The sequence below is a fragment of the Thamnophis elegans genome, chromosome 2, assembly GCF_009769535.1.
Source record: "Thamnophis elegans isolate rThaEle1 chromosome 2, rThaEle1.pri, whole genome shotgun sequence".
Taxonomy (NCBI): domain Eukaryota; kingdom Metazoa; phylum Chordata; class Lepidosauria; order Squamata; family Colubridae; genus Thamnophis; species Thamnophis elegans.
Genome location: NC_045542.1, coordinates 48,345,122 through 48,366,505, shown reverse-complemented (window position 1 = coordinate 48,366,505; position 21,384 = coordinate 48,345,122). Strand labels below are relative to the sequence as shown.

At 43.8% G+C, this 21,384-nt stretch overlaps 1 protein-coding gene across 1 annotated transcript in view; it reads right to left on the bottom strand.

Moving 5' to 3' along the window:
- DNAH17 (dynein axonemal heavy chain 17) overlaps window positions 1-20,971 on the bottom strand; it is a 150,911-nt gene extending 129,940 nt beyond the window's left edge. Inside the window, 15 exon segments of the mRNA XM_032239003.1 lie at window positions 634-780; window positions 1,750-1,862; window positions 1,865-1,931; window positions 2,394-2,402; window positions 6,476-6,748; window positions 8,710-8,826; window positions 9,056-9,223; window positions 9,466-9,552; window positions 11,137-11,292; window positions 13,267-13,392; window positions 15,144-15,229; window positions 15,546-15,645; window positions 15,744-15,936; window positions 16,527-16,720; window positions 20,627-20,971. Coding sequence (XP_032094894.1) covers window positions 634-780; window positions 1,750-1,862; window positions 1,865-1,931; window positions 2,394-2,402; window positions 6,476-6,748; window positions 8,710-8,826; window positions 9,056-9,223; window positions 9,466-9,552; window positions 11,137-11,292; window positions 13,267-13,392; window positions 15,144-15,229; window positions 15,546-15,645; window positions 15,744-15,936; window positions 16,527-16,720; window positions 20,627-20,971 — 2,181 coding nt within the window.
- Window positions 20,972-21,384: the final 413 nt, after the last annotated feature.

Sequence of the window (21,384 nt, the reverse complement as noted above, 5' to 3'; positions counted from 1 at the left end):
TGCCTAGTTCTAAGATCCTTGGGACTTTTCTTGAACTTCTCATCCATAGAGAGGGCTTTCGCAATGATTACTAAATGAAGATGAACTGCTAGGGAAGATATAGCATTCCTGTTCCACTGATGGGCAACCATGTTTTGATTAAGACAAGCTATTTGGCCTTAAATTGACAAGCTGTTGAAAAAAGATTAGTGTCTGTGCGCTATAATTAATGTCTTGCTGATGCCTTTTTCTTTGAATCTTTATGAATCTTAATGCTTTAGTTCCAACTTTATTTTATCTCCATTTATTGTTAGTCATACTGATCTCTATTGCTAATGAAGGAGTGTGATTTATAATCACAGTTCAGAGGTGGTATTCAGCAGGTTCTGACCAGTTCTGGAGAACCGTTAGTGGAAATTTTGAGTAGCTCGGAGAACCAGTAAGTACTACCTCTGACGCCCCCATCTATTGTCTGCCTCCAGAGTCCCAGCTGATCGGGAGGGAATGGAGATTTGGCAGTAACCTTCCCCTGGAGTGGGGAGGAAATGGAGATTTTACAGTATCCCTCCCCTGCCATGCCCACCAAGCCACACCCCCAGAACCGGTAGTAAATAATTTTAAAATCCCACCACTGGGCAGTTCATAAATAAATACCTTATTGTACCAGCCAACAATGAGATCTAGGTTATCCACAAACTTCTGGAAAGTTCCACTCTGAGAGAAAAGGCTGCCAGCACTGTCTGGAATTTCTTTTTGCTGCTGAAAGTTCAGGTACTTGACTTCACGGAGAACAGCTATGAGCTGTATAGGAATGCAGCATGAAAAATAAGTGATTTTCCAAATATACAATAGAAAACAAAATTGAACTAAAAATGTGATGGATATGCTTGTAATACAACAGGAAGTTGTATGAACCCATCTGTTTTATCCATTTCTATAATGTTGAAATATGTTAAAATCTGTTCCACCATAAAGCTGCGTGTAGCTAATATGTAAGTCTTATTGCCATTCATGTTGCTGAGGAAGCTTTCCTTTCAATGCAAAAAACAGCTATAAGGTCCAAAGCTGGGGATAATAGTAGCTAAGGACCGTCTCCTCCTATTGCAAGGTTTCAGCCTGCATAAGGAAATCTTACAGGTTTTACTGAGTAGCAAAAGAATTTGGATAGTCAGTAACCAAATAACGTATCATCTGATGTACCAGTGCAATCAAAGTCTTGTAAAGCTTGAAAGCTCATAAGCAATCTAATCAATGTCATTTAAACAGAAGTAATTTCAAAACCTTGTAAGGTTATTCTTTCTGTATATAATTTGGGAAAGATTCTGCTAGATCAGTCATTGCATACTAAAGAAGCATCATACATAGATGTCGGACCATGCCGATCAAAGGTGGTATTCCGCAGGTTCCTGACCAGTTCCTGGAGAACCGGTAATGGACATTTTGAGTAGTTCGGAGAATCGGTAAATACCACCTCTGACTGGCCCCGCCTCCAACTATTCTCTGTCTTCCGAGTCCCAGCTGATCAGGAGGGAATGGGAGATTTTACAGTATCCTTTTCCCTGCCACGCCCACCAAGCCATGAACTGGAAGTAAAAAAAATTGGAATCCCACTACTGATGCCCATCATTCCCAGACAGAAGAGTCAGCGCTGTCTGAGAATCAGGGGGAAAATAGTCCTATATAGCTATAGTCTGCCATTTTGGAGAAGGCTAAAAACTTGCAATCAAACTGAACATTGAACTGTTCAGTTGCTTCACTTCCTTTACCAACCTCTTTGCTGAAGTTGACACTAATAAGTCTTGTTTCTGGATCTCTATGGATCAGTGGTTGCTCTAGATTAAACTGGCAGTCTCTATCAACTCTGGAAATCCACTGTGCATAATTCTTTCACGGTAGCCTTTCAGCAAACGTATCATCTCATCATATTTTCCATATATCAGTTTGCTTCAGAACTGACCATTACCCTGCAAAGAGGAAAGAAACCCCTCAGTTCGAGAAGGGAAATAGAATTTAATTAACAATAGCTTGAACAAAGCTAATAGCTTGTAATTCTACTCCAGGAAAATATTACTAAAAACTGGACAGTCAGTAATGGCTAAGGTGACCAGACGTCCCGCTTTTGGCGGGACACCCCCCGCTTTTTAATGCATTTTCCCGCGTCCCGCCCGCTTTTTTAAAAAGCACGCTTTTTTTGGCGCTCACAGCTCCCGCCCATCAGCTGCTAGCTTGCTGGGCTGGCTCATCGTTCTGTTCTCTATCCTACCTACCTACAAATTTAAGCCAGCCCAGCCTGCCGCTCACTGATTGGATTGGCCTGGACTCCAGCCAATCAGTGAGCTGGCTGGGATGGGAAATTTTCAGCACGCCACGTGCTGAAAATTTTCCATCCCAACCAGCTCACTGATTGGCTGGACTCCGCTTAGCTGAGCACGCCTGCGCAAGTCTCCATTTCCTTTCCTCTTTTGGGGTTGCAGCTGCGCTTACTCACTGGTGAGTAATCTAATCTATTCTATCTAATAATCAGAGAATTTTCCGCTCGCCGCGGCAGGAGAAGAGGGTAGGGGCAGCTGCAGCCGCCCGCAGAGAAGTTCCTCTCGCTTCCGGGGCTCCCGCCGCCCGGCAGAAGCCCCTGAAGCACGTGGAAGTTCTCTGCTGGCGGCTGCCGCTGCGCCCACCTCTCCTCCTGCCTCTTCGTGAATGGGATCGCCGCCTCCGAGAGCGTGGGCGCAGCGGCAGCCGCCCGCAGAGAACGTCCTCTCGCTTCCGGGGCTCCCGCTGCCCGGCAGAAGCCCCTGAAGCGCGGGCGGCTGCCCCCTCCCTCTCCTCCTGCCGCGGAGTCCGTTCGTGCAGAGAATTTTCCGCCTGCCCCAGCTGAGTGAATGAATTAAATTTGGGATCGCTGCGGCAGGAGAGGAGGGGGCAGCCACCCGCAGAGAAGTTCCTCTCGCTTCCGGGGCTCCCGCCGCCCGGCAGAATCCCCTGAACCGCGTGGAGTTTCTCTGCGGGCGGCTGCCGCTGCCCCCCCACCCTCTCCTCCTGCCGCGGAGTCCGTTCGTGATTGTGCGCCTCTGCTCTGCAGCGAAAATGCCACCGCCACCCCCTCCGGCTCTTCCCACCCAGACACCTGCCGCCCAGGAGCTGCCTGAAAACCTTCCTGCCTACCACCGGCTGCACCACAGCTGACTCGCCCTGAGTGGGCTGGAAGGCTTTGGGCATCCAAAGAAGAGGCGCGAGCGGATGGCAGTGGGGTCGCCGCACGGGAGCCGCCAGAAGCCTTCCCCCCCCTTTCCTTCCCTCGGCTGCGAAAAGGATGAGTGGGGGGCGGAGCCGCGGAGGGTCTGGACCGAGACGGGCCACGCTGAGGTGGTGAGACGGATAAGGCAGAGCTCCGAGCGAGTCGTGAGTTTCCTTCTTTGGAAAATCTCTGAAAACAGAGTGCTAGCTGGGGGAGCCGCCGCAGCAGCAGGAGCCCTTCAAGGGAGCCCCTGAGCTGCGAGGGGAGGGAAAGATGCCCCGACCTGGGAGCCGTGTAGTTTGAAAGAGAAGCAGCAGCTGCGCGTTTCCAAAAAGCTCTCCCGGAGCCAGCGTGTGGACTGAGGAGCGTCGGGCGCATGTAGGATTTGCTGGAGAGGAGGACTTGGTGCTGGGTAGGCTCGGAAGGGCTGTAGATAGCTTTGCGGGGCAGGGGGAGGGAGCGACGGGAGGATGCACCAAAGGTACCGGGGAGGGGCAGCCTTCGTGGCGTAGGTTAGCTCAGGATCGGTCCCCAGCCCCACCGCTTTTAGGGGCTGGAGGAGCGGGCAGTGATGGGGATGAAGTTGAAGAGTGCTGGCGGAGAGCCTGAGGAAGGGGTTACTTGGGGGGGGCTTAAAAGGAGACGGCCGGGTGGGAAGAGGGGTGAGCGCTTTGGAAAATCTCTGAAAACGGAGCGCTAGCTGGGGGAGCCGCCGCAGCAGCAGGAGCCCTTCAAGGGAGCCCCTGAGCTGCGAGGGGAGGGAGAGATGCCCTGACTTGGGAGCTGTGTAGTTTGAAAGAGAAGCAGCAGCTGCGCGTTTCCAAAAAGCTCTCCTGGAGCCAGCAAGGGACATGTGCACTGAGGAGCGTCGGGTGCATGTAGGATTTGCTGGAGAGGAGGATGTGGTGCTGGTAGGCTTGGAAGGGCTGTAGAGAGCTTTGCGGGCGGGGGGAGGGAGCGGCGGGGAATACAGTCTTCGGGTGGGGGAGAAGAAGCAGTTAGTCTCTCGACGGGTCACCCAGAAACTGGGTTTGGGCTGTGAAGTTCCGCTGTTGGGACGCGATACATCTGTAGCGGAGGAGCGGGATCCTGAGGGAGGCTGTTGCAGAAGGGGCGAAATCTGAGATTTCTTTGCTTCTGCGGCAGGATAACGTTTGTTCTTTAGAGGAAGGGGGGGAGAGACCACTACAGTTGCATTTCTTTTCTTGCTGGGGATTTAGAAGTCTTATGTTCACTTTTATTCTGGGAAAAAAAACAAACCCGAGCCTCCGCCGTTGTCCAACCCTCGCGTTTCCTGGCAAGAAATCCATCCCCCATTATGACGAGGTACGCCGGCTTTCGATTGGTTAAGGCATCCTCGGCATCCCCCGGTGATCTCCGGGCCCCCGGCTTCCCCATCTCCTCTCCTATGGGGAGACGTGCATCATAATGTTGTAAGCTGCCCGGAGTTACCTGTGTGTGAGGTGGGCTGCCCTATGCATTTGTGTTTGTGTGCTGGAGAGAAAGTGAAAAAGAGAGGGAGAATTATATTAATTAGAAGCGGCGGTGGCGGACGTCGGCAGCGACTGTAACGACTGCTCGGGCGAGGTGCGGAGGAAGAACGGAAGGTTCCTCCCACCCGTGACGACGGCTCCAGCCATGGATGAGCAGGCTGGCCCCAACAACAACAACGCACTGCTCTTGCCACCACCTCCGGATGGGAAGCAACCACGCCTGTGCGGCCCCTGTGCTGCGGTGGGAAGCGAGTCTGCAAGGCATGGTTGCTTCCCACCTGGAGGTGGCGGCAAGAGCAGCGCGTTGTTGTTGTTGTTGAAGAAGACGCCGGAGCCAGCCTGCTCGTCCATGGCTGGAGCCGTCATCGCGGGCGGGAGGGACCTTCCTTTCTTCCTCCGCACCTCGCCTGCACGGTCATTACAGTCGCTGCTGACGTCCGCCACCGCCGCTTCCCTCGTCTGTCTCGATTGCTGGAAGCAGTAACAAACGGCGCGTCTGCTCCGCTGTCAGCGCCTTGACAGCCACCCCAGCCGGCGGCTACCGGGCCTCGCTGGAGTCAATTGCAAAACCGCGTTCAGCACTTTGAGGACCTGAGGCATCTTGGGAAATGCAGTTCCCTATCGGAAAGAATGGAGTAGCTGCGAATTTGTAACAACAACAGAAGATAATAACTTGGTGCTTCGCAGGTTACGAAAATCTCAAGTTTGATTTGCACACTGTTTTTTAAAAGTTAGATAAAGAAATTATGCTGTGAAAGCGACTAGAAAGCCTCCCCTCCCCTTCCTGTGTGCGAGAAAGGGAAGGAGAGGAAGGAAGGAGGGAGGGGGGAAGGAAAAGAAGAAGGGAGGGGGGAGAAGATGGAAGGAGAAAAGATGGATGAAGGAGAAAGAATGGAAGGAGAAGGAGGAAGATGGAAGAAAAAAAGAAGAAAAAGAAGAAGGGAGGGAGAAAAGAGGGAAGGAGGTAGGAAGAAAAGGGAAGAGAGGGAAAGAGCAGAAAGACAAAGAGGATGAAGTTGATAGGCAAGAGGAAAGAGGAAGGAAGGAAGGAAAAAAGAAAAAGGGAGGGAGAGAGGAAAGAAGAAAAGATGGAAACTAGAAAGGAAAGAAGGGAGGGAGGGAGGAAAGGGGAAGACAGGGAGAGAGCAGAAAAAACAGAGAAGGTGAAGGTAGATAGGCAGAAGGAAGGAAGAAGGAAGAAATAGAAAGGAGGGAAGGAGGAAGGAACAGAAGCGAAGAGGAAGAGAGAAATGGAAAGAGCAGAAGACAGAGAAGGTAGATAGGCAAAAGAAATGAAGCTGAAAGAATGGAAGGAGGAAGGAAGAGAAAAAGGAGGAAGGGAGTGAGTGAGGAAAGAAGAGAGGATGGAAGGAGAAAGGAAGGAAGAGAGGGAAAGAGCAGAAGACAGATAAGGTGACGGTAGATAAGCAAGAGAATGAAGGAAGAAGTGAGGAGTCTCGAGGAGGGGGAACACATTTAGTGACCAAAGTTACAATGGCATTGAAAAAAGTGACTGATGACCATTTTTCACACTTAGCGACCGTTGCGACCATTTTTCACACTTAGCGACCGTTGCAGCATCCTCATGGTCACGTGATCAAAATTTTGTTGGCAACAGATTCGTATTTATGCTGGTTTCAGTGTCCTGGGGTGACCTTTTGACAAAAAAAATTTTTTTTAATCAAACACCCCCCCCCCCCCCCCGGTCAAAGGCGTCCCTCTTTTCCAATCTGAAAATCTGGTCACCTTAGTAATGGCAGGTTGTTACTTACGGATGATCAATGGCATGCAACTCTTTCCTTGGGTTCTGCAATCGTTCCTGGAGTTCTAAAGCCCATTTCAGTTGCCCAGCAACAGGTGGCATATTTTTGCTAATGGGAGGCACATGATCTCCAGTTTCAGTAGCTTCTATCTGGGCATCATACAAAATCTTTGCATTGTCCAATTCAACATTGAACATCTCCAAAAGGGTAGTGTAGTGGGGAGCGGCGTCTGCTTTGATCAATGGTCGTTCCAACAGAGATGAAAACATATGGATTTGCTGGAGAAGAAAAGTGGTATGAATAAGTGTGTATGTGTGAGTGAGCGAGTGTGTTTGTGTATACATATAGGGGATTTATATCCCTCATCTTTCAATATACATCTGCAGAAACTTTTTGAGGTTCTTTAAGCAGTTATTCCTAGCCATGCTTCTTGGTATGCAACTTCATCCCCAATGTTGTTTTCTTTTCAAATGACCCCATTCTGTGACTACTAAGCATGTTCAGATCTGTATTAACAGTGCCAGTAAAATTGCTGAGATAAACAACAGTAATTAAGAGAATGATCATGTAAACTTATGTATGCGCATATTGAAAACATACAAGGAAGTGTGAACTAAGGTAACCATGGAAGAGATACAAGGAATGCAACAGCACAAATAACAATGCCTCCATTGTGCTATATTCAGAGTGAAAGCTACTATCTGTTTCTTTTCTTGTGCTGCTTGGCTTTTAGGAATCTACTTCCTACACAAAGAAACTGGGACACAACACACAATTTGTGATTTGTGCAGCATGAATCAAACTGTTTGTTCTTTAAAATATATTTCCCCCATTCATGGCAATAATGCTTTATTGTTATCTTATGGTTTTAGCAATTCTAAAATTTGTAGCTATCATAAAAACAATCAGAGTTCATCCAGGCAATTCCTTTAAAAAAAAAACCCAAAAAGATTCGGCATCATCTTACAAAACTTTTCTCTAATCCAAGTACTAACTCTTTTTGCAACAAATCACTGTTTCTTTAGTTGTCTAACGATATAATGGGGATAAAAATGCTCATAGAAGTATGGGTGAATTGATATTCTGGTACTAATATTTTCAGCCTAACATATTTGCTTAATACCCAAAACTTTCATGAACTAGTTTAAGAAACCTGGCATCTGATGAAGTGAACAAGAGTTCATGAAAGTTATGTTCCCTAATCAAATATATTACTCTGAAAAGTGCTATTAAAATTCTTCTGATTTGTGAAATGAATAATTCTGGAAATACTTCCAGTCAGTGGTGGGATTTAGCCAGTTTGCACCTATTTGGGAGAACCAGTTGTTAATTTCTAAGCAGTTGGGAGAACCGGTTGTTTTTTTCCCCCACTTTACAGGGCTAATCCTGTAAGGAAGACAGGAAGGAAACATTCTGGTGTTGTTTCTAGCCTAATCCTTATTGCCCTGCTTACAAAAGCTGCCTCTCGGGTTAATCCTTATTACATTGTAACAGCTAAGGCAAAGCAGCCATCCATGTGAGTGACGTTGAGTTGGCCCTGCCCACCCAGTCATATGACCACTGAGTCCCACCTACCCAGCTGGTCATTAGGGCAGAGAACCGGTTGTTGATTTGAATCCCACCACTGCTTCCAGTCCTTTGTCAAGTCAGTAGCTTCTTCTCCATTCTCTGAAGAACAGACAATGGTAGGACTGATCTACCCAATCTCTGGAGGGCTAGGGTGAAGTTAAATTATATATTGAGTGGGGATTGATCTTGGGAGTTGTTTAATTCTGAAAGAGTCTGAGAAGTTTCAGTAATGCTGTTCCATATTGAGCACAGTTTAGAAAAACAGTTTTTGTTCTTCAGATCAGAGATAGAACTAGAAAAGTCCTCCAGATTATCCGGTCATAAAATGTTTTTTTTCTGGCAAGAACAGAAACAGCTGCTTGTCCTACTAGCAATAGCAATAAGCACTTAGACTTAGACTTCACAGTGCTTTTACAGCTCTCTCTAAGTGGTTTACAGAGTCAGCCTATTGCCCCCAACAATCTGGGTCCTCATTTTACCCACCTCAGAAGGATGGAAGGCTGAGTCTACCTTGAGCCTGGTAGGATTCGATCTACTAAATGGCAGGCAGCCGGCAGGCAGCAGAAGTATTCTGCAGTACTGCATTCTAACCACTGCGCCACCGCGGCTCACACCTACTACCCAGAGTGTTAGATAAGAAACAGGTAAAGCTTCACAGGAATACGGGTACCTTGACAGCTGATTCAAAACTGGAACAATCAGCAAATCCTTGACAGAAAATGGTGCCCAATCGCCTATCCAAATCCTGGATTTTGATCTCAAAATGTGCATAATCTTCATCAAATTGCTTTAAATAACAAAAGTAATAGACTAAATTAGATCAGTTAATATCTATATACGTGGACTTGCAGAAGTTATTCCCACTCCCAATCAGAGAAGTATTTGGGCCAATTTACATTACAAGAAATGCATTTGTTGCTCTAACAATTATAAACACCAGGATTTCCTAGGTTATACTAAATGAATAATTAATCAGTTTTATTAGTACATTTGTTTTCTGTCATAAAAGGACCAACCTCATCTGCTGGATCTAATGGATCATATTTGCATTCTGCAAAAACTTTCACATATTCAAGAACCTCTTCGTAAATTTGGAACACCAAACTCCCTAGGATATTGCCTTTCACACCTCCCAGTTCAATTTTCTCCAGTTTGAAAAATTCAATTGCAGTCACATAAAGTTCCTTAAAAAGACATATAACCACATTATTCACAGATTTTTTTAAAAAAAAAAATTAAGTGCTATTATTCATAAAACAATTTTCTCTAATTTCAGACTTTTTAAAAAATAGAGTTTAAAAGTTTAGATTTTTATAACTACTGATATGTTATATAAATAATCTGCTTTTTTATATAAGAATATATCATTTTATGCTAATTCTTATTGCAGTCATTTCCCATTTTATAGCAGCTACTTAATTCCTACCTCTATGGTCTTCAATCTATGAAAAAATAAATTCATTCTTGTAAAGACAAGAGTAGAGGGGAATTCCCAGTACTGAGGTTCTTTATCCTGAAAACATAAATAAAAATATTTTATTTATTTATTAAATTCATTTATAATAACCCTAATATCAGGTCTCAAAAAAAGAGGTAAGAAATATTTACAGAACTTTGCTTCTTAAATTCTTTCCAATCTATGCTACTGGTGGCCATCATTGGCATCCTTCAGTCTTAAAAGACGATGGTATTGTGCTCTGGAAAGAAGTTCTAAAGCAACATCTGGTGTGGCTAAAAAGGCCAATTCAAGAGTGGCAATCCCTTCCACGCTGAGGACAGATACATTCTGTCCCCTGCCCAGTACCCAGATTTCACTGGTTCTGGGACTGCTTCTTTGTCTCAGCCTACCGAACAAGTGTCTCTTCAAATTGGAGAAGGCCATGCTGTGTCTTTAGCCTCCAAGCTGAAGGATCAGAGGTTAAGGTTTCCCAGCTGTTAATGTCCATTGCCAAGGCCTTTAGATCCTTCTTGCAGATATCCTCATGTCGCAGCTGTAGTCTCTCTCTGGGGCGCTTTCCCTGCACTAATTCTCCATAAACGAGATCTTTCAGAATCTGACCATCAGCCATTCTTACGACATGACATGACAGGGTGACCATAGAGACACCTTTAATGAAACAATGTGATTTGTGTGACTGCTCTTTCTTTCCAAAGTGTGCATAGGGGTGATAGAAAGATCATCCAATCAGGGTAGATGAATATATGTTGCCTCTATATATGGGTTTCAGCAGTTTAGCTGTCTTGTATCCTAATAACCTTCTCTATTTGAATTAATCCAGTTAAACCTTTTGTGAGAATCTTGCTTTTTGATTGCGGTAAGGGCTGAATTCTTGGCAACGGGATACATTTGCCAATTTATCTCTAAGTTCATTAGGGCAGATATTTCCTGACAACGGAAGTACATGCAGATGCTGTATGGAGACAGTCCTCCATTAATCACCACTTGTTCAGCAATTGTTTGAAGTTAATAAGGAAATTTATGGCTGGTCCTCAAAGTTGCAGATATTGCCGGGTCCCCCCAGTTGCATGATGACAATTTGGGTACTTGGCACACAATTCCGACATTTGCAGCATTTTGTTGGGTGTGTAATTGGCATTTGTGATCTTCACCACTGGCTTTTGAGAAGAAAATCAATGGGGAAGATCCGATTCGTCCGAATAGGTAGTAACTCTAGCGGATACGTGACCGTACAGGTTCTATCCTTGGTGGCACCATCTTGATTTTCTGTTCTGCAAATGCGCAGAGCAATCTTCATTGAAAAAAATGTGATTTTTATTCCTTTTTTAATGTTGTGTGCATGTGCAGATCATTTTAAGTGCAAATGTGTATATGTGCAAAATTTTTCGGGCACCGAGCCAATAGTAATGGCAGCCAGACCCCACCCCTGATTGGCACAGTCATGTGATTTTTTTCACTTTGCGAGCACATTGCTTAGCAACAAAGTTCCCAGTGTCAATTATAGTCATTAACTAAGGATTTCTTATGTGATACTAATGCTTTGCAAACCGCCCTCTTCTTTCCCATACTCTGAGAAGCTTACAGTAATATTCCCTCTAAGATTCACCAGGTTCTGCTGCTCTGGCTGTTGTGGCTAACCTTAAAAAAAGAAGGCATTGTATCATTGGAGCAAAGGTCATAGGTCTTGTAGAGTTTCTCAATCACAGCAATGGCCACCTTGATTCCAGATAAAACCTCCTCAATTTCGCCTTGCAAGCCTTTCAGCACTTCCTCGGGACTCAAAAAGTTACGTGTCTAAACAGGAAAAGAGGCAAATAAAGATGAACAAGGCTTATAAAACCAGACATTGTGACTGAAATGTCATTAACAGCTTGGCAATCAATGGTCTCATGCTTGAAGGGTTGTTTCAGTATCATAGTTACCAGATGAAAGTCTCCTTTGTTTATGCTGGTATTTAAGTCTTTTCAGGATGGACTATCTGGTAGAAGAAATGTCTCAGATTGGCTTATGGAATAGCAGTGGCAAAGAGGAGAAAGCAGGGTTTATGAGAGAAGGCCCAGAGTTGTTGACAGGGTAAAGATTCCCCATCCTGGCTCTACCTATATTCCCTTCTCTGGATGCAATGTTCAGACATAATCTGAAATGCTTCTCTCGCAGTTCTTCTTCACTGGCAAATTATTGGGGTTGATTTGCACAGTCCCGCAATCTCTAAAATCTTTATTTAGTTTCAGGGCAAATTGTTTTCATATAAACTGGAGCCCACACCCTGAATGCACAAGAGATTGTGGTCAGTGGTGGATTTCAATTTATTTTACTACCGGTTCACTCGTGCGCATGCGCAGAAGTGTCCGGGCAAGTGGGCGGAGCCTCCCACCACCGCCACTACTTGTTCGCCCGATCCAGGGCAAACCAGCGGAAACCCACTTCTGTCTGTGATGGCAAAATCAATCATATGCAAGATTGTCTTCCATCTGTAACACTGCAGATCAAGAAAGCTTGCTCCTTCGTTTTTTCCTTTGATTGGTCAAATAAAAATGCTGGGCAACATTAATTCAATCTTGAATTAACTGAAATAATTTCTAAAAACCTATATTGAACCTCTATAAGACTAAATTGTAAGAGGAAGAAAAAACCAATCACAGCATTTTTGGATACTTCAAACCTGAATGACTTTTAGTATTATTGTCCTGGTTCATGAGACCCACTCTTTCTCTTGAATGCCAAATGCAAGATAGCATGCCATAAAGAAAGTGGGTAAGAGTGATGATATTCCCCTTAATTCTGCATCACTCTTTATCTACCTAATCTATCAACACTAAGAGAAGCCTGTAATATGCTACATTTATATTTGAGATTTTCTTGGAAGCCATACCTTTAAAAACTTAAGAGGAATGGACAATGGACGAGATAAATTTCATTTGAAATTCTTTGCATTATAAAATTCCTTTTCAATCTATTTCAGCAGGCAATCAAGCAAGATTATAAAAATAATCTGTCAGTGGTAGAACATTCTACTAAGTTTATATTACATACTGTAAATTGCAGCTCTTTAGATTGATGGTAGGAATTGTAAAGAAATCAATGTATATTAACATCTTGATAACAGTGCCCGACTAGACAGTGCTTTTGTTTGAAGGTTTTTGAGGTAAGAAAACTGCTCAGAATTTTTTAATATACTATAATCCTGAATTTGCACATAAACTAATTCATCACAAGAAATTGATTCGCTTATTGTCAGCTAGATTTATAATTCAAAGCATTGGGAAACTAAAATGCATTTTTACTGAATCCTATTTAAAGCTGTAGGAAATTGCCTAGGCTAAAAATAATAATAGAACAATAACTGTCTTGGAAAAATTCTAGTGATAAACAAATCCAGTCAAATTTGTCACCAAATTGCTTAACTATATTAATAAATCTTTTCAGAATCAATTATATACACATCATGATTTTAAAATGACATTTTGTTCTACACTTTTGTTTTCCATTTCTTTTGAAAAACAATATGTATGTATCAGAGGTGGGTTGAATAGGTACTAGAAACCAGCCATACCGTAGCATGCCATTAGGACTGGTGGCCTGGCCATGCCCCCATACCAGTACGGTCCCTTGGCCTGGTATGTATGCATATTTAAAGAATAATAAGCTTGGTTTCATTATTTATTTTTCATTGTTTCTATGGTTAAACCTTTACAGTGGTCACAAACATCAAAGTGATAAGGAAAACCCCTTCTCAATAAAGAATGTTTAATTTCCATAGTAAAATACCATTTCAATGAAGAGATTACAAATCTCCTGCAAAATGACAATGACTCGGGATGGAATGTTGTAATATTCAGAATTAGCCCAGATCAAGCATACTGTGTACATGATGCTATTGATGTGCGAAGACACCTGTATGGAAACAGCAGGATAGGAATTTCAGCAAGGTGAAATAAACATTTCAATAGTACTGCATATGTTTATGGTGTGCTGATCAAGATCATCCTTTCCTAGTCTGAAAATCCCATCCACACTTCTGAATGTGTGAACAATGTTCCCCAGGCTAGGGGAAAAAAAACCTATAGTTGGGCAACTATAAACAAGCACAATTAATCCTTGAATGTCTGTGGAGATTCTCAGTCATCCAGATTATGGTTGTCCCAAAGGTGCTTTTTCAAGAGGCAACTAGCCATTCTGATCTTTCTTTTTCTTTTCTTTGAAAAAAGAAGCTTCTTGGATGAAGAAGCTTCTTGGATGAGAAGCGTAACATCTTCAAAGAAAAAAAAGAAAAACCAGAAAGTCCAGCTGTCTCTTGAAAAAACACCTTTGGGACAGCTTATCCTTAACTTTGCATGTGCCCAAAGCATTCTCATTTCCAGAACTCCAGGAAATCATTATAAAGAAATAGAAGCAGCTAACACCCAACATAATGTATCAGTTTACCCTCCTTCTCATTTTAATAATCACATGGAGGTTTGTGCTTGCATGCTAAATCAGAGCAAGGAGACTCTCTAAGACCAGTGTTGTCTGTGGAATTCTGGGAGTTGAAGTCTACCCGCCTTAAAGTTACTGAGGTTGGGAAACCTTACTCTAGACCAGTGTTTCTCAACCTTGGCAACTTGAAGATGTCCGGACTTCAACTCCCAGAATTCCCCAGCCAGCATTCGCTGGCTGGGGAATTCTGGGAGTTGAAGTCCGGACATCTTCAAGTTGCCAAGGTTGAGAAACACTGCTCTAGACTGTGCAACACTCTATGGACAAAATTTGTCAGTTGCATAGAATGTCTCCTAAATGGCTTTTCCTTCTCTCTGTTGTAAGCTTAATGAAGAAAACTTAGAATGTGTTGTGCTGCATGAGAAAATTCTCTCCAGTTTAAGAGATTCTGGGACTACAGACACATAAGAGGACAAGAATGAGGTTTTATTGCTAAAGTTACACTTCAGGTTGAGTGGAGGAGGGCCTGATGCACTTCAGTGGAACCCATAGGTGAGCCCTTATATTTCAGTAGATTTGTGCAGGTTGATGATAATAAGTGTAAGTATTGCCAAGCCATATTTCCTGCTTATGGTCTCTATTTATAAGCCATGATTGCTTTCCTAAAGTATTTGGATTTTCTGAGGACTAGTCATTGTTTGTGTTGGAAGTGGCAATAGCTTGTTTCCAATCATTTTGGAATCAGCCATTTCCCTCTCTGCCCAGGTTTCCATGATTGGATTTAGGCTGACTTCTAAATTTTAATTTAATCCTAAACAGTGTAGTCAGGATCTTTACTTGTTCTTTGTTTGATAATATCTTCCAGAGAATTCTTATGCTATTCTCGCATACAGCTCCTCACCCAGCCTAGTATTCTTCAGGGATGGACTTCATTGCCCATAGTATCTAGCCATAGAAGCAGAGGGAACTTCTACTTGCAAAGTCCCACACAGCTGAAAAGGTCAATATGGTTTTTAAAAGTGATATAGTGGCCTGTAACAGAGGTGGGTTGATCCCGGTTCGGCACGGTTCGGCCAAACTGGTAGTGGCGGTGGCGGGAGAGCTCGTTCCATGCACAGAAGTGTTGCAAGCATGAGCAAACCAGTAGTAATCCGGTTAGCAGCCAACCACTGGCTTGTAAGCTTCCACATGGTGGCTCTCAAAACATTATTTATTTATTTTTGACATACCTGGTGATAGTCAGCTTGTTCCACTTCCTCAAGTGTAACTTTTAGAGGCTGCAAATACAGGTTAATATCATCGGCTTCTTTCAATCCTGAATAAAAGGAATGCTTGAGGGTAAGTGAATTAAGAAGAGAAAGAGAACTGCTTAGTTTTTTGTAGAACTTTTTTCACAATCATGTTAAGGTTGGTTGGACTTGGAACCTGAAAATGCAGGAATTTGAAAGAGTGGGAAGGGTATGGGTAATAGGGAGAGCAGTAGGCCCTGGAACTCCTCTGTTTAAAAAAATATGGTTATAAAATACCGTGTATTATATTACGTTGGTTGCTACTCCTTTGATTTCTAGAATCCAATGAAACAGCCACTTACATAGGTTACACAACTAGATATTCTAGGAAATAGAGTTTACCTGCAGATACATCCCTGAAGACATTCTTAAGTGCTGGCCAATAGCAGCTTTTTGCTCGCTCTAAAATGTCAGCAATCGTTTTGACTTGAGGCGCATAAAGCTGATGGGGAAAAGCAAAAGCCAGATCAGAAAAACATGTCGGTCTTCAGTATCGCAGGCTGATGTCCTTGCAAATCTGAAAGAAGCCGTTCAGCCTACCTGCTCATTTATGCATTGCAGATTGACCTGCCTACTGTACCAGAAATCAAATTCTACTCTGGGTAATGGGTTTAAACCATCCAGGAGAGGCTGAGCAGAATCCTTACTCAAGATATCTCGGATCTGATGAGACCAGTCAATAATTATTGTTTCAATGGAGTGTAGTAGGGAACTGTCCACAGTAGCATGTAGACTGGGTGGGGAAAAGCACAGAGAAGACTTAATGGTAAAGTGGAAATAATCTGAATGTTTGATTCCATAGTTAACAGATCATATGCACAGCGTATATAAGACATCATACTAAGACTCCTCTGTCCAGTATGTTTTCTGTTGAAAACCATCACATACTAAAGAACCATGTAAATAAAAAGCTAACAATTCTCTAATGAAGATCCAAATTATGGGATTGGGTTCAATTTTGTAAATTGGATTCTGCATATAAGCACACTCAAACAGCAAGATATATTACATAAACTTAATGCAAGCTTTGGAATCTTTTGATGGTAGCTTGACAAGAGATTAATAAAAAGTGAGGAATGAATGGACAATGTGTAATTTCCTGAGTAACTGAAGGGAACAAAGTGCTATGGAGAGTAACATAAGGGCTAACTGAATATACCCACATATCATTCAGGTGATTAAAATAATAGTATATTGTCTATATAGTATAATAAACCTAATAGTATGTGCATCTATTTATTTGTAATTGAAAGAGTCCTGCCTATCCTCTCTCACTCCGCACAAATTTACAGAAGGTGGCAGACATAACTGAGAGGCATCCACCTGTCAAAGACTTCTGAGACACTCTCCAGAGCATCCATGTTCTCTGGTAAAGGGAGCAGCGTTTTTCCTTTGACCTTTCCTCCCATCACAAACATCTCATTTTTCAGCTTGTGAGCTTGCCGAATCACATCGTCAGCTACTACTCGAGGCCATCCGCTAAGGTTTACACTTTTCATGAACAAGGAGTAGGCCACCTATAGGAAAAGGATTTTATTAGAACATATAATACTGGCATAAAACAATTTTGGATTTGGGGGGAAAAATCATTTTGAGCACAAAATAATTATTTCAGGTCTGACATTATCTGCTAAAATTATCTAAATTTTATAATTTATTTATATATATATATATATATATATATATATATATATATATATATATATATATATATATATATATATATTCATTTAGATAATTTTATAATTTATACATATAATATAATTATGAAATGCTAAAATTATCTGCTACAATGTCCTACCTGTCAATGACTACTTCAGCTTCAACTGCAACAATACATGAGCACACAATAGACACAAACTTAAGGTAAACTGCACCAAACTGACGTCAGTAACGGAGTTGTCAATGCCTGGAATGCACTACCGTACACTGTGGTTTCTTCCCCAAACCCCCAAACCTTTAACCTTGGACTGTCTACTGTCAACCTCATGCCATTCCTAAGAGATCTTTCAGGGGCGTGCATAAGCGCATCAGCCTTCCCACTGTCCCTGTCCTAATATTCCCTTGTATTCTTATTCATTTCATATATTCATAATCATATATTCATAATCATGTCTATACTTATCTCTGTTATATAATTCATGCCTGACTAATTAACTAACTAACTAACTAACTAACTAACTAACTAACTAAATAAATAAATAAATAAATAAATAAATAAATAAATAAATAAATAAATAAATAGTTTCACATTAGAAATACATTGTTATTTTGGAAGCTTGGACTTTGAAGCAATTTGGTTTCAAGTTAAAAAAAACAACAACTCGGAGCTCAAAAGTCTTCTGGAATTGTTTTAAATTTGAAATTATTACTTTATATACCTCCTAATAAATACCTTTTTTTGAATCATAACAGACCTAATCAAACTAAAACTTTTCTGGAAAAATCCATTCTATTTTAAAACACCCATGCCTGGAATTTTATTACAGAACAGCAGCATTCATCTAATGGCACTATTCTTGAAGATGCTCCATCAGAGCCATGTCAGTGATGTACTAGTAATATGCACAATGCTGGTTTAACAATAACTCTGTGCGAGCACTGATCCTTTCTCTTTCAGCATATTACTCTCTAAGAAGAGATAAGTGCACTATTTTAGGCAATACGAGGAAATTTCATTTTTAGGCCAGTTAAACTGTTGAAGCAGCCTATAAATCTATGAAAAAGATCAGTTTCAAAGTTTGAACTAGAGGAAATGTTTACCAATATTAAAATATCTCTATAGAAACATATGGGCAGCTCCATGGAATCATTTCTACTCCTTTTACCACCGATGGCCATTGGAGGTTTTAATATTTTCTTTCTTTGCAATGAAGTCATGGGCCCCCAACTCTGTATATATGTGTTTATGTGCATTTTTTCCTGTGGGACTAATCAGACTGTGTGGCCATAAGGGACTTGCACAGAATGTATTTGTGAAGTTCTAAACCAGGACAAGTGTTACCTGTGTGTTAGTTAGAGAATATATTTGTGTTTCTGCTGTGTCTCATATTGCGGGAGTAGGGTTTTGTATATGTACCAGAGTGGCAACTTGTGTAATATAAAAGTGGTGGTGGGAGCAATGCTTTCTTAGCACTGTTTTACCAGTCCTTCTTAGTGTCATTTCCTTTTTACTGGCCTTCAGGCACATATTATCTCAGCCTGTTTCTGTCTTTGCATGCTTCTGGTGAGGAAACTGAGTATATCCTAAAGGCAGGGCACTGCCATATGCCAAGGTCTCGGTTTCAGTTCTGCACTTTATCCACATTTTAAAGGATGAAGGGAAGCCTTGGCCTGAGTCTCCGGAAAACTGCTGTTAATTTCAATAGATAAATCATTTCATCCTGAGCTACAAATATTCTCCTTTACTGATAGATAAACCAATATTTTGACTGGCCTGAGGCAGCTTCTGATGGTGCCCATCATATGTAAAAAACAGCAAGATCAGTTACATGGAAAAACTTAAGTTCACTGTCGACATTAATGCTATTTCTCCGGATATTTCACAGATTCTCCAGATATTTGCTTCATAATTCTACCTCCTAGGTTCATAAATAAGGAGAATATTTGTGTTAAATATAAACCTCATAGGATTTTCTGGGAATACTCCTGCATGGACATCCCACAGGAGTCAGGCATTTCTTTACGCAACAGATACCACCGTGCCATTTGAAACAGTGTCATAAACACTGGAAAGGAATATTACATTTTTTTGGGGAAAAAACAAGAATAAAAAAAGTGGCCAGATTGTGCTAGGTATAATTTGTTATATTTCAATCCTAGCTCTTTCTCCAAAGAGAACCAAATAAATGTTGGTTATGAGAGTGCTGAAAAGGGGATTTATGATCGGTCCTCGCATTTGCAATCAATCCAGTAAACCCACAGTCACACGGTCAAAATTTGGGCATTTGGCAACCACCATGCATCCTGGAGTCACGTGATTGCCATTTGCAACCTTAACAGAGTGCTTCCAACAAGCAAAGCTCCTCACAACCATTATAGGAATAAATTAGGATTGAGATTGGGAATGGGAATGGGATTGAGAAAACGAATTCCCCCCTCCCTCCAGGACTGTAGCTACTGCATCATATTGGCTTTATACAATAGTGAAAAACAATAGTTTCAGCCATAATATTGTAGGATTTTTGCTTCCATTTTCATGTAGTACTGAATACTGGTACAGTTCCAATGGTCTGGATTAACCAATATTCTGTGAGTTATCCATCTTGTTGATGCCAATCCTGCTGTCAAAACAACAGTCTCTCTATTTGCTGAAAATGGAAGCATCCTGTAGTGCAGTGGTCCCCAACCTTTTTATCGTCGCGGACCAGTCAGACGAGCCTCCCTCGGCCTTCCGGACCGGCGGGTGGGAAGGCGGCCATCCTGGGCGCGCGTTCCGCAGGGCAGGGGGGGGGGCTTCCTTCACGCCAAGGCCGACAGCCCGCGAGGCCGCCCCGCCTCCTCCTCCTCGGCCGCCGGGGGAAGGGAGGGGGAACCGACCCCGCGATCCGCTCGCTCGGGCAGCCCTTTTTCCTCGCTGCAGTTCGGCGGGGGAAAAAGATAGTGCCGTGTCCTACTTCGGGCGGGCGGCTGGCGCGGCGGAGGCCGGCTGCTTCCGAGGGGGTGGGCCTCCGCGCCGCGCTCCATGAAGGGAAGAGGGGGAGAAGGCGGGCTGCGGCCAAAGGGCCCTTGAGAGCCCCGCCGGCCTGACACAAAAAGCGCTTCGGCGGAGCGGCGGGGGGGAGGGGCGGGAGGCAGGTGACACTCCAGGAGGGGGGGCAGAGCTGCGCCGCGAGTCTTACGTAAAGCCCCCCCTCCCCGCCTCGGGGGAGGAAAACATCTCCCACCTGGGTGGGGCTGCGCGCGAAGCGCCTCTCGGAACAGTGAAGCTCCCCAAGTTCCCCCGAAACGGCCGCGCTGTGCCCCTCCCCCCCGCAACCTTAGTTTCTCCTTGGGAGGAAAATGCAGCGCCGCCGCCCCCTCCTGCCCCCCCCCCTCGTCATTCCACGGGGCAGGCGGGCCGGGCGAGTCCGCGGACAAAGTTTCACCTCCCAGGCAGCCTCCGCCAGCAGCATCCCAAGTTCGGGCCGAGGCCGCCGCCCCCTCCCTCCCGGGGCGAGCAGAGCAAGAGGGCGGAGGGGGGAGATCGGGCCTCCCCTATCCCCCCCAGCCCCGCACATCTGGGGCGGCGGGGGGGGGGCAGAGAAAGGGCGCGTTCATGAGGACTACAAAGTTGCAAATATGGCCCCCGGCCGCTGCAGCGATCATGGCCCCCGGCCGCTGCGCGGCCCGGTGCCAGGTACTCCACGGCCCGGCACCGGTCCGCGGACCGGGGGTTGGGGACCACTGCTGTAGTGAACCACAAACCAAAACTGGAAGCCTACCTCTTCCACAATAGCCATCATCTGCTCTACTGGGGAAGGGCTGATATCTCCAACAATGAGTGCTTCCTGGAAGTTATCTTTGGTAATGTTTTCATTCTTCTTTTTCACAAAATAAACTCCTTTATTTTTCAGTGTTGATGGGAAGCCAAGGCAGGGGATTAGTTGTCCAGTAGGATTTAGGGTGATCACCAACGTTGTCACATCCTGCTTCTCATAGAACTCATTGAGCATGGTATGAGTCTCTTCATTGGTTGCAAACTTGGACCATTTGTCAGGTTTAACATGAAGAGACAGAGTGCAATAATTCTCTATGAAATCCAGTCGTTTATCAGCCACTGTTGTCATGTTGATTGCTCACCAGCTAACCACGGAATGAACAGAGCTGAGTAGCTAACAAACTGGAAAGTCTTCTCTCCCAATGTTATTTCCTGTCTTGGGAAAAAAACATCTGTTAGAGACTGGATGGGGTGCAACAGGTGGAAGCTGAACCCTGGCACTGGGTTTGGGGTTCTTTGGCCCATGGAAAATTGCCACTCTTGGTCTTTGATGGGGTGGCACTGCCCCAAACAGACCCAGTGCATAATCTGGGGGTTCTCTGGACTCACAACTCCTGCTCAACTGCAGATTGTGTGCCAGTTATGCCTTTTCCTGGATCAACAATCCCTACTCATGGCCACTCATGCCCTAGTCACTTCCCATCTTGACTATTGCAATGTACTCTACATGGAACTGCCCGTGAAAAGCATCTGGAAGTTCCA